Source organism: Leptodactylus fuscus, chromosome 3, assembly GCF_031893055.1.
Source record: "Leptodactylus fuscus isolate aLepFus1 chromosome 3, aLepFus1.hap2, whole genome shotgun sequence".
Lineage (NCBI taxonomy): Eukaryota > Metazoa > Chordata > Amphibia > Anura > Leptodactylidae > Leptodactylus > Leptodactylus fuscus.
Window position 1 is genome coordinate 147214551 of NC_134267.1, and position 13633 is coordinate 147228183.

At 39.1% G+C, this 13633-nt stretch overlaps 1 protein-coding gene across 1 annotated transcript in view; it reads right to left on the minus strand.

Moving 5' to 3' along the window:
• The window catches only part of LOC142196904 (uncharacterized), a 143891-nt gene that overhangs the window by 67901 nt on the left and 62357 nt on the right, over window positions 1-13633 (minus strand). Inside the window, 11 exon segments of the mRNA XM_075266885.1 lie at window positions 920-1021; window positions 1189-1365; window positions 3652-3730; window positions 4010-4215; window positions 5517-5644; window positions 5732-5873; window positions 9122-9301; window positions 9828-9910; window positions 11054-11181; window positions 11687-11833; window positions 12452-12616. Of these exon segments, the coding sequence (XP_075122986.1) occupies window positions 920-1021; window positions 1189-1365; window positions 3652-3730; window positions 4010-4215; window positions 5517-5644; window positions 5732-5873; window positions 9122-9301; window positions 9828-9910; window positions 11054-11181; window positions 11687-11833; window positions 12452-12616 (1537 nt within the window).

Here is a 13633-nt window from a genome sequence, read left to right on the forward strand (position 1 = left end):
TCAAAATGGCAGTGTGGAGAAGGCACCCTTCACATCTCAGGGACCTGGAGCAGTTTGCCAAAGAAGAATGGTCTAAAATTCCAGCAGAGCATTGTAAGTAACTCATTGATGGTTACTGGAAGTGGTTGTTCGCAGTTATTTTGTCTAAAGGTTGTGCTACCAAGTATTAGGCTGAGGGGGCCAATACTTTTGTCCGGCCCATTTTTGGAGTTTTGTGTAAAATGATCAATGATTTGACTTTTTTTTCATTCTCTTTTGTGTTTTTTCATTGCAAGCAAAATAAATGAAGATATTAATACCAAAGAGTTTGTGCTTGCAATCATTTTCTGGAAGAAAATGAGAATTATCTGACAGGATTGCAGGGGTGCCAATACTTTTGGCCAACACTGTATAGAGCAGCTATGACATAGTATAAAATGAGCTGATATACATGAGTTTCTGGAGTAAATTCTAGTAAATCTGTCAGGGTGGGAAGACCACTTTGCAGAAAAGTGACCAAATGGTCACAAAATTTATATTTCAACACAAATGAGGCTTGTTACAAAATGTTAGACTTTTTGTATGCCTTTTTTATGTAATGTCAATGATTAATTCCTCCCTGTGTTCTTACAAAAAGGTATAATAGAATGTGTTAGAGAAATGGAGCTTTTTAGCTCTTAATATATTATATAGATTATATTATATGAATTATTATATTATATGCTCAGTACAACATATTAGTTTTTTTCTGTTACATATAAAACACATAAAAGTAGGTTAGATTTTGGATTAAATACATTGGGGACATTCTATTCATTTTATTCTTTTGTATATATACTCGTATATGTCAAAATTAATTTGTATAGCACAACACAATCCAAATTTTTTGGTGATTTCACACTGTAGATCTGCCCAATAGCCTGCCTAATGAATAACTTACAGTCCATTCCATAGTAGAATATCTGTTCTTCTGTGCTGTTGATAGAAATTGTTGTGCCGTTACTAAAATACAAATCATCGCTCTGGTCATTGTTCCAGGTACCTAAAATGTAGAATTAGAATTAAGCAATTGACTTATAAAAGTAATCACGTTGTATAAAAATAATTATAAGTCATGATAACATTTTTAATATTGGTGGAGAAAGAAGAGACCAAAATGATAAAAAAAAACTATGATCTGAAATCTAATATTGAAAGGTTGACACTTACCCAGCAGCCCTTTGGTATTGTATAAGAAGTCACTAGGAAGATTGGTTACTGCAGTCAGCATTTCAAACTGAGCAGACACTTCTACAGAAATGAAACCTTCAAAGGTTGCAGTGATCAATGAGCCATCAGCCTTGAGGAAGACGTCTGGATAGTTGTTATTAATATAAGCGTTCATGTCTGGAAATGAAGATTACAATATGATATGTGTTTGTTTTCTGTTCCTTACTCATCTTCATTTCATTTATTATAGTGTTTTCATATTAGAAACAAAGGCTCATATTTACTACTGTGTTTTTGACATCGTTCTGCATATTTTGAGACCAATTTGGCAAACAGTGATGTGTCACATTTAGGGTAAAAATGTAAGTAAACTTTTAATAATTTTTTCACAACTCGATAGTTTGCACTAAACTTCACTAAATAAAAGTGTGTGTGTCTTTATCACTTCTGTGTTTTTAGCTGTTTTTTTTGGTTGGATCTCCATAAACAAGCAGATAAGTTTACAATGACCTTACAATGGCCTATGGGGAGGGAGAAGGAAAAAGACAGAGATGTGAGCATTAAATAATTTATTTTGGTAGGAAAAAGGTTGGATAGTAATACCTGATAACCCATTATGGTTTAAGACAATTTTTCCAATTAGCTCAACAAAAGGTAGGACTTAAATCGGAGAGGGTCTAGATTGGCATGCGAAAACATTTGGCTTAAGAGGCAAATATGCACTTCAGAATTGCTCCAGAATTGGAGCGCAAAATTCTACTGAAAAGTAAACCAATTAATAGATGGTATGAAATTAGACTAAACAATCTAAAGATAAAACGGATTTATCATCCAGCTTTAGCCACTGTGATAAATCTGACATTTTTAAAGGGATCCTATCAATCACACACTATTTTTTCTAGGTACCACGTCAGAATAGCCTTAAGAAAGTCTATTCGTCTCCTAACTTTCGTTGTCTTCTCGGTGCCGCCGTTCGCCTACCCGGTTCTTTTCGGTATGCAAATGAGCTCTCTCGCAGCACTGGGGGTGGGCCCCAGTGCTCAAACAACACTGGGGGCATCTCCAATGCTGCGAGAGAACTCTCTCCAGCGCTGCCTCCATCTTCGCCAGGAGCGTCCTCTTCAGCCTCTTCCTCCTGCGGTGGTTTGTAACTTCTAGGCCTCGGGCCTTGGGCAGAGCAGACTGTGCATGCCCACAGGGCACGAGAAAATGGCCGCTTACAATACTGTGCATTGTAGGTGAACGGCGGTACGGAGAAGACAACGAAAGGTAGGAGACGAATAGCCTTACTTAAGGCTATTCCGACATGGTACCTAGAAAAAATAGTATGTGAATGATAGGATCCCTTTAAAGACTGTCTAGTCTAACTTTTACTATTCTGGAAGGATTTTTTTCCTCTGAAATGGGGCAATTGGCATGAGCCTCATGGGGTTTTTTGCCTTCCCCTGGATCAACACTGTAGAGGACTGTAAGGTTATAGGTTGGACTTGATGCACTGATGTCTTTATCCAACCACATCTACTATGTAACTATGTATTCCTAAAATTTAGAGTCAATATTCCCCATAGTATTTTGTATTAAGTATAATAGTTTTGAGATATGTGATTATATACTGTATATTTATTGCACTAATCTTTGGTTTAATGACACAACAGACTCTTTGTGTTTTTTTATGTGCTTCTAATTTCCAGACATAAATTTAAAGACACTTTTAGGTTATGACTACAAAAATGCAACATTTTGACGGCGGTGGAAATGCTGTGGCAAAAAAACACTGCATCTACAGTACCTTCAAGGTGGATGGGATTCTGGCTAATTCCATCCACACAATGCAGAAAACAATTTGCAGTGGAAAATCTGTGTTTTCAAAAACAATCATGCTAATTACACCTACGGAAATGCTGCATTTTCTGTATAGGTATAATAGGGACAGAAAAACAGACTTTCTGTGAAAGGCGTTGCAGAAAAAAACGCAATGCGTTTCCGCTGCATTGTTTCCTGTAGTGTTTTGTAGGGCCTTAGCCTTAGGGTATGTATACCAGACTAGACTCTGCTCAGTATTTTTCATTGGCATTGGTAAGGCAATACCAAGAAAGGAATTTACAGGGAAAAACAGTGGTGGACTGAGGCTTTGGGAGCCCACTGTATACTTTAGTGACATCACTAGATTGTGGCTGGAAAGGCCAAAGCAGAGGATCCGTGATAACTAGAGATGAGCAAGTACTGTTCGGATCAGCCGATCCGAACAGCACGCTCCATAGAAATGAATGGATGCACCTGGTACTTCCACTTTGAAAGGCGGCCGGCCGCTTAACCCCCCGCGTGCCGGCTACGTCCATTCATTTCTATGCGAGCGTGCTGTTCGGATCGGTTGATCCGAACAGCACTCGCTCATCTCTAGTGATAACCTATATCGTAGTGTATATCACATTAATAAAACTGAAAATATGTATAAAAACTTACCATCTGAAAAAGTGAATGACACACTCTGGCCATTAAGTAGAGCATTTGTATTATTAGTGCCTCTAAGATACCACTCCACCTGTGCATTGTGTGACAAAGACAATATATCATGCTCTAGAATAATTGCAGTGATCAGAACAACATATTTTCATCTTTTCTATCAAATGATTCTGTGAACAGTCATTGCTATTAATGCTTCATGCAGCTATGTGAAATTATGTATCCAAAATAGGTAGATAAACAAAAGAATTAAGTACAGATTGATATCTTTAACACCTTGGTTGGTATATAACCTGTGTCTTTACAAAACATTTTTCTCTTTACAGTAGTAAATCAGTAGTTAATCTCTAGCACTCACTTTAACATTGGTGCTGCTTGATGTGTACTGCACTGCAAATGCCTGGAAATTAGTGGCCATTGCAGTACCAGTCCGTGTTGTTCGACCTTGTAAAATGAAAGAGATGCCTGAAGCTGATGCATCAAGGAGGACGAAATCTCCAAGTCCATTGAAAGTGTAGCTGAACCCATCTAGAGTCGTAATGTGAGGATCTCCAAACATCCATCCTGTAGTAAAGAATGCAAAAATTATATATGTTTATTGCAATAACTGGATCTTAAGTTTGCCCCACATGAAGAGTGTGAATATTGCAAGTGTAACTAATAGGGTTGAGCAATCGGGATCGGAAAAGATCAGATTCTGATCGGCGATCAAGTAAATTTCACGATCACAATCGGAATTCCAATCCTTATCTTTTTAGGCGGGATCAAGGTCGGAGGTTATTTCCCACAATGCTTTGCTACTGGCCAAGCATTGTGGGAAAAGCTAACAATGTTATCTAGGTCCCACAGGAATGAATGAATGCAACCGGCACACAGCCTGTGCTGGCGTACGGCCGCTTAACCCCCTGCGTGCCGGCTGCATCCATTCATTCTAATGGGAGACTAGCTAACATCTCTAGTAGCTAATAACACTTACATGCACAGAAGCACTGCCGCTGGTCCAGTCCCCGCTGTTCTCGCTCCTCTTCTTGCCTCGCTGCCCACACCTCCCAGGTTAGTGTTACAGACCAAGGAAGAAGGCGGGGCTTGTGGTGTAGGAGAGTGTGGGCGGGTACTAGGAGGAGAGCACTCATGTCTCCCCGCCCTGTACCCGCCCACAATCTCCTAAGCCACAAGCCCCGCCTTCTTCCTAGGTCTGTAACACTAACCTGAGAGGCGGGGGCAATGAGGCGAAAAGAGGCGAGAAGAGGGGGGAGAACAGCGGGGACCGGACCAGTGGCAGTGGTTCTGTGCAGGTAAGTGGACAGCAGGGGGGACTTAAGTAGCTGGGGGATTTTTTAATCACTACACAGCATAGAGTCTAACAATTAAAGTGTTCAATTTTTAGACTCCATGCTGTGTAGTGAATAGGATCATTTTTAAAATCCAATCTTCGATTATTAAAAAAAATCCCATTGACTTGCATTGGAATTGGAATTGGGATTGGGTTTGAATGGAAAATGATCGGAAATCGGATTTTAAAAACAATCCTGAAATCTCAAGATCGACTCAACCCTAGTAACTAACCTAATACTTACAGAGGGTCTCTGCATACTTTATTTAGATTTGGACTAATCCATACCCAACTCTGTCCTGTGCAATGTCAAAAACATTATCTAAAATAAATACTTGAAGAACATTTTGAAGGTTGCCCCAAAAATAGAATGAAAAAATAGAGAATAGTTTTTATTTGTGTTTATTATGATTTATTATTTTATTGTTTATTTTACTAGCATTGACAGGCTTTTTATCTAAATTATTTTAAGTAACCTTATGTCTACTATGATGTTGTGTTTATATTAATGGTTGGTCTGTAAATAACTTACCTGAGCTTGGTGGTCTGTAATTTCTGCAGTCAATTGACGGTCTCTTTTGGGTATACATAGAGCAGAACTGAGGATCATCTACATCGTTGCAGCACCAGTTATATGCCTGAAGCTCTACATCTAGTAGGAGATAAAATATGAAACGTTATCATTTCAGTTGTTGTATGAGTAGTGTTGCAGTAGTTGTTGTAATTTTAATGAAGTTAAAACATTATTTATTACCATTACTTGATGTAATGAAATTCAGTTCCTGGAAACCTTCTAAGAATTGATTCAAGCGGTAGTATACACATCTCACACCTGCATTCTGCCTGCTCGGAGATGTGCTGCGCAGAAGGCTGATATAGTCGGATGAACCTGGGAGTAAAAAATCCAAATTGGAAATCAGCACCAAAAAAGATTAACAACTCTCATCCAAAAGCATTGGGAAGAAATTTGCACTAAATCCTATTGAAATTGCCCTGGGGTGTGTATTTTAAATCTACATGTCAATTTATGTTGCAAATTTGTCCTATAGATATCAACTTTTGCAATACATTCTGCTAAGGATACCTTTTTACAGACTTCTTTTTTGACTAGATTTGATAGAATAGTATTTTTCAGAAATCACAGATTTTGATTATATTTAGTGATGAGCTAAAAGTTAAATATTCGAGATTTGATATTCGTTTCGAGTAGAGCCTCAATATTCGACTTCTCGATCGAATATTGAATCCCATTATAGTCTATGGGAAAAAATGCTTGTTTCAGGGGAAACCACTATTCGACTAAAGGAGAGTAACCAAGTCCACGAGTAGCAGGAGGACAGTGTTTAGGAGGAGCGCTGTGCAGTTAAAGCGCACGGACCCCATTATAGTCTATGGGGTCTGTACGCTTTAACTGCACAGCACTTGCAGTTGCACTGATAAAAAGTCAGCTCACTCGTAACAGCAAGCTGCCAGCTCTCCCAACTAGCAAAGACAAGCCTGCGGCAGAATCAGCGTTGATTTGCCGCAGGCTCGTCTTTGCTAGTTGGGAGAGCTGGCAGCTTGTTGTTATGAGGGAGCTGACTTTTTCTCATAGGAATGAATTGATCAGCGTTGATTGGCCAGTGTACAGAATTCGACCAATCAACGCTGGTTCTGCCGGAGGCTCGTCTGTGAGGAGGGGGAGTCTAAGATCGGACAACAGCAGTTTCCATTGTGGTACATAGCATTATAATATTACAACTATATTGTGAATATAAATATCTAATAAAATCAATACAACCCATTTAAACCAGTACACAATATATATATTTTTAAAAATCAGATGATCTCTGAATGGCGAAACAATGACTCCCTACATTTACACGTCATAGGGCCACAGGAACTGAAGGTGACATTATACAGAATTTTTACTGTCAGATAAGTTAATCAGATATAAAAATATGTAACACATGGGGATAGAGAATGGCTTATAGACATATATGGGAACTCTGTTATGTATTGAAACAACTCAGAGCTTCTGGAGAGCCGTAATACATATGTAAGAATGAACCCATTGAACTTGAATAGAGGTATCAAATTCACATCAGCCTTGTGGTTGTCATCAAAGGGCCATTAGTAATTCTGTGACTGTATAAATGTAGCTAAACCAGTTATTCATAGTCAATTTATAAAAACCCATTAAAAGCAACCGTAAGGCTGATGTTAATATATTTTTAATACACATAGCAGAGTCCTAATTATCTCCCCCTAGAGGTGACAGTGCGCCCCACACTTAACTAATAGTGTCTTAATTATCTCCCTCCTACAGGTAAAGGTACATACACACACATAGGTAATTGTTTCTCTGCATAGATATTGGAGACCCCACAGATAATAGGTAGAGATGAGCGAGTAGTACTCGATTGAGTAGGTATTCGATCGAATACTACGGTATTTTAAATACTCGTACTTGATCGAGTACCACTCGCTATTCGAATGTAAAAGTTCAATGCAGAACCAGCATTGATTGGCCGAATGCTATACAGTTGGCCAATCAACGCTGGTTCTTCTCCTACCTTTAGAAGTCTTCTCCGTGCAGCTTGTAGTGCGGGCATGCGCAGTCAGCTCTGCCCAGGCCCGATGCCTGGCAGAGTGAATGAAGAGCCGGAAGACGCCGCAGGGACGCTGCACGGAGAAGACTTCTCGGAGAATCCAGCCCGACCCTCACTCGTGGACTTGGTAAGTATAATTTGATCGAACGTTGCCTATCCCTGAAACAAGCATTTTCCCCCCATAGACTATAATAGGGTTCGATATTCGATTCGAGTAGTCGAATATTGAGGGGCTACTCGAAACAAATATCGAACCTCAAACATTTTACTGTTCGCTCATCTCTAATAATAGGTCTTTCAACCCTACCCCAAATTACATCACATACAGTCCGTCCAAACAACTCTCACACCTGTCACTTCTACCTGCAAAGTGCTGAAGTGGTGTCCGGCTTTGCATCTTTTCTATTGTCCTCCCAGCTATCCCAAGTGATACCATAAAACAGGAGAAATCATGACTGGAAGGACATTAAATGAGGTGCACAGCCGGGCCCCACATCAGTGCTTTATAGGAGGAAGAGTAAGTATGAAATTCCCTACTCTTTGAGACAGTAGTATGGAGAGGGGGCCTATGAGGCCCGCTGGTTTAGGGGCCCAATCGCAGGGATAACTGATGTGCCCCTATAACTTTTTGTTCTGTCTTTGGCTGGAAGGTCCACAGCACTTCCCAGCTATAAAGTGCTGGGAAACTTGAGGCAGAACAAGGTGATGTTATGTGACATGGCTTATTAGCCCCCAAACATAACATGGCCCCACACCGTATATGGCCCCCTTTTTTTGTCTCCCACACAGTATATCACCCCCTTTTTTCTTGGCCCCTTCACAGTATATGACCCTTATTTCTTTTTGGCCCCCACACAGTATATCACCAACCTTTTTTCTTGGCCCCCAGACAGTATATAGACCCTACCTACCTACTGGATTATTGCAATAGGTAGCAGACAATAATTTACTCACCCAATGACACTCTTGTCCTGGCCAGCCTCCAATGGCACCGGGGCTCACTCTATCAGATACTGAAGAACATCAGGATGTGCTGTGTTCTTGAGCATTGTAACGTAACATGCAATACCATCTAGAGGTGCTAGCTTGGACATGAGCGTGGGTGAGTGAGTAAATTATCAGCTGCTACTTATTGTAATAATTCAAAAGGTAGCAGCCAATTATAAAAAACTGCTACCCTCAGTTTATGCCATGAGGCACCGCTTGAGGCTATCACCTCAGGTCGCCTTATGGCAGATCTGGACCACATAACACAAGGCAGGGGACGGATTTGAATCTCAGGTCTTGTGTTTGACACCTATGAGATAGCATATGCCTATTTTGAGTATTGCCAAGCCACTGCATTCCTCTGCCACTCAGCCATGCTAATAATTCAGACTTTAGCCGAAGATCCCATTAAGAAGGCAATTTTGTCTGTCAAAAGGGAATAACTTGCTCATCTCAAACTTTCATTGCCACTGTACTAACAGCCATTTTAGTTTTCTAAAAATACATTTGCATGGGGAACCCCCTTAATGAAGAATAGGTTTCAGGAATCCTTCTCTACCTGCTTTTGTTGCCCTGAAACGTGGATCAGCCTTTCCTTGCTGGTATAAACAGGGACATGACAACAGTCCAGAATTCCAGGTTGAAGGAGAAAGTTGAGAGTTGTACCAATTGAGACAATTCATACGACTGTTATCCACTGCTGAACTAGTCAGTTGATAAATCCAAAGTCCTCTCATATCTGCAATAGTAAGATACAATTCAGTAATAATGGAGTTAGAATAAATTATAGCCTAAACACCTGGCGGGGGAGATCAGCCAGTTGGATTTAAACAGCCCGACCGGATGGTTCACAGTGTAATAAGCCACTGCCAGAGATCCATCAGCTTTCTCCACTCTCCTATGCAGTATACATGTACTGCTCGGCCTAACCCAAGGAGTCTGGCGAGATGGTTAGAAATCAACCAAATGCTTATTCGGCTGAAATGTCATAAGTATAATCAGTTTGAGTTATTATACCATCTTGCTGAACCTCATTATTGATTCTTATTTTTTTTAAAAAAACAGCTTCCATTTCAATTAGTTGTAAATACTTACAATTGTCACTTAGTACTCATACACACATACACAAAAAAATAAAAGTAGCATATCAGCATTTTACCAAGTCAACCTTTTGCTCAAGTGCCTAGACTATTTTTATGTGAACCATACAGAAATGTTCGCAAGGATCAATAGTACTATTCAATGAAAAAAATAAGGAAAAATACCTGAATTGCTTCCAATATAGAGGTCTGGACGCAGTATATTCACAGCTATGGGATCATTCCAGAAAAACTGATCCTGGTTTCCACTAAAAATTGACAAAATACTCAGTTTGTTACAAAACTCATAATCTTAATTGCTAAGGTGAGACAGAATTATTAACAATACAGAAATTCCTTATATCTAAACAATGAAATGTAAGATTCTGCATGAGTTGAGCATTATTATTTATTGTATACCAGCATCGACCAACAGGAAATCCACTGTTATAAAACTGAACTTTTATTGATTGTGAATAAAAAAGTAACTTGAGTTACAAAGAGCAGGAGTACTGATCCATGAAAAACTTATATGTTTCAGGGAGTAAAGCCCCTTACTCCCGCTCTATGTAAATTAGATTACCTTTTTTTTATAAACAATAAATAAAAGTAAATTTTTATAACAGTGGATTTCCTGTCCATTGATGCTGGAATATATATTTTACATTGGATCCTTTCCGCAGCCAGTTTGTCCTAAGGCTAAGGGCCTATGTTGCAGAAACACAGCTTTTTTGTTGCAGATTTTGCTGTGTTTTAGCTAAAACCTATATATTTCCAATTTCTCTTGTCATTCTTGGCTTTGGCTCAAATAACCTAATGCAAATTTTACTATAAAAAATTCTGCAATGTGGGGCCTTAGCCCTAGAGTGGTTTTTTTGGCCATAAATAGTTTTTTTTCCTAATGATGGGTAGGTCATCAGTATGTGATCTATGGGGGTCTGACACCTGGATCTACACAGGTCTTCTGTTCTGTAATCCTCCAGGAGCTGGAAGCTGCTGTAGTTAATGGGATATGTGAGGGCTGCTCCTATTCAAGTAAAAGGAGTGGTGCTGAAATTCCCCAAAACCACTGCTATGCTGTGGATGGGGTTACTTGAAAAGGAACAGTCAGTGCACAGAATGGCTGAACTGTGGGAGTTCTAAGCATTGGACCTCCATAATGTCTCATTTAAAGAAGTCAGACCCCTGGGTCCTACAGTTTTCACAAGAAGGGGGAAACTTGTCTTGAGTCTAATATTGTGAGTGGAGCAGCAGAGTGCATGTGATTGAACTGCCATTCCATTCACTTCTATGGGACTGATGGTGATAGTACCAGCTGTTAAGATTTTTTATTAATGACACTTATTAGGTCTATTCATCTGTAGCCTGAGGCATTAATGGAAAAATATCAACAAATCTGTCTTAATATTTACCTGCAATAACCAATTAGAGGTCTTGGGTAACGATCTATTTGATCCCAATTCATTCCACCATCCTTAAATAGAATCAGCACATATGACTGAAACCCGTCAGTGGTAAGCACAGCCTGGAATGTGTTGGTCTTGAGATATAAAGAATATGTTATATTAGTAAACAGAAACGCACAGAGAATTGAGCTGGCTAACTTAAAGGGGTTATCCAATTTTTAAAAATATTGTGCACTAGACAGTATTCATGAATATAATAAAAACATTAATTGACATTCTGTTAAAATTTCGGCTTTGTTTTTCAGGTTTAGCATGTGGTCATGGGACCACATGAGTAACATTTTGTGAGGCATGAGAAAGAGTCAGGTTACATAGTCAGTGGGAGGGGGTGGAGTGGAAAAGGGAGGGGCACACAGAGAGCAAGGAGATGCATCATGGGAAATGTAGTTTTACAATGATTCACTGCATGTGAACAAACAGTGTTAGGGAGGGTTCACACAGAGTTACGTGCCGCGTGATGTGGCACGTAGAAGCCGCGTGAGCTTTTGCGGGCCGTTCACACTCCCATTGATAATTTTATGAAGTTGGCTACAACCCCTTTAAGTTTAAACATGAGTCTAGGCTTTCTCATCTACTAACCTGAGTATCATTTTGTTTGGCTGGATAGGCAGAAACATTCTCCCAAGTAATCTTCAATGTCCACTGAGAAGTGTATGAAATCTTTAAGTTTTTGCTAATAATCTTCTCAACTTCAGGAACGATATTGTTGTCTCGTAACATATATTCCTGATAAATATTGATTTTGACATATAAATTATTTTACTATATTCTACAATTTTATTCTTTCATACACTCAATTCTTCATTTTGTCACTTCAAGTAGGTTCTAGGCATTGCAATTGATCAACTACCCATTATCATTAGGTCATCAACTGATAAGCCTAGATAACCCTTTTAACTACTTAAAGGTGTTATCTAGGCAAAAATGGACACACAATGATATTTTTAAATTAGTTGGGGGCGGTGAAAAATGTTTTTTATAAATTCATACTCACCTTTCCCTGGTGCTCTGCTGCCTCACAGCACAGTCCAGTTTTCCTGGCCTCAGCAAAGAACCCGTGCCCAGGACATCACAGACAGTGAACAGTTCCACTTTGAGAAGACGCCAAGATCAGCAGGACAGATGAGTGTGATATTTTTTTTATTACTTTAATATTATTTTTTATTTTTTAACCTCCCCTGGCCTATTTTAAAAATAATTGTATTGTCCAAAGAACCTGTTTAATCAAGTTGATTCCATCCCTGTATTTTATTGTTGTGATTCTTCTGCTATACTTCATAAAATGTTAATAATGAATTAAAAAAAAAAAAAAAAAAAAAAAAAACAATACTGAAGTAATCATACCTGGTAGTAAGTAATTCCCACACCATTGGACAAGTCTGCATCGCTCCAAAATACAGCAATGTTGGTCGTCTTACATTTTCCACTAAATCCACCAACTGGTGGGTTAGGATATGAAAATTTTCTGTTTCTGGACGTAGGGAACACAATTTGACCATCATCTGTGTACTACAAAAAAAAACCAAAAAAAAAAAACACATTGGTTTAAAAAGGTTGCTCAGCTATGCAAAAATGCAGTTGGAATAAATAAAGTAAATATAACTTACCGTTCTGTTCCTGTGAGAGTCACCCGGTAATTGCTGATGCCGCTTTGGCATTGCTGTTGTCTTCTCACGTGTCATTTGAGGATGGGTCACTGCAACCAATCACAAGCCTTAGCAGTGGCCTCTATACAAACAGCACATCACTATCGAGATTAGTACCGAGGCCTGTGATTGGCTGCAGCAGTGACCAGTTCACAAATGACTCACGAAAACACAAGAGAACCACTGGAGCTGCATCAGTGAACACTGGGCACAATGGTGGGTAAGGTTTTTTTTTTTGGGGGGGGGGGAATTGTCTAACACATTGTTGAGTTAAATCAGAATTTTTCATGAGTTGAACAACCACTTTCTTTAATAAATCACAGAAGATGTGGGATCAAAACAATAATATATAACTTTTATTAGTTAATGTTGAAAGGTAAAAATGCATCTAAATACTAATAAGCACCTTGTCATGAATACAATTCAGAATGAAACAGTCAGGGCAGTATGAAAAGCTGCATTGTTTCTCAAATAAAAAAGAGGATACAATGTATAAATGTACACCACACCCTATCCATTCCAAACTTGTGAAGGGGTGTCAGTGATCAAAATAGTACCAACTACTTATGCATGTGGGATAAAAGTCCTTCCTCCTGTGTAGATAATACAGAGGTCTATTTTGAACTAATATTCCCCCCCTATTTAAATATAATCAGGGAACGTAAGCAGATAAATGTGGACTCCAGTTTGCACAATCCCCTGTCCACATTGCTATGCACACCATAGTTCCTATAGGCAGTGGTTTGACTATATATGTTTCCTTGGGTTCATCGGGAGAAAGAGTATCTAATGTTCAGTAAAAACTTCAATTTCTGGGAACCTGACCTTGGGTGCTGGTACCTAACTGGTCAGACATTATCTAATAAAAGTTAAGTTTTAG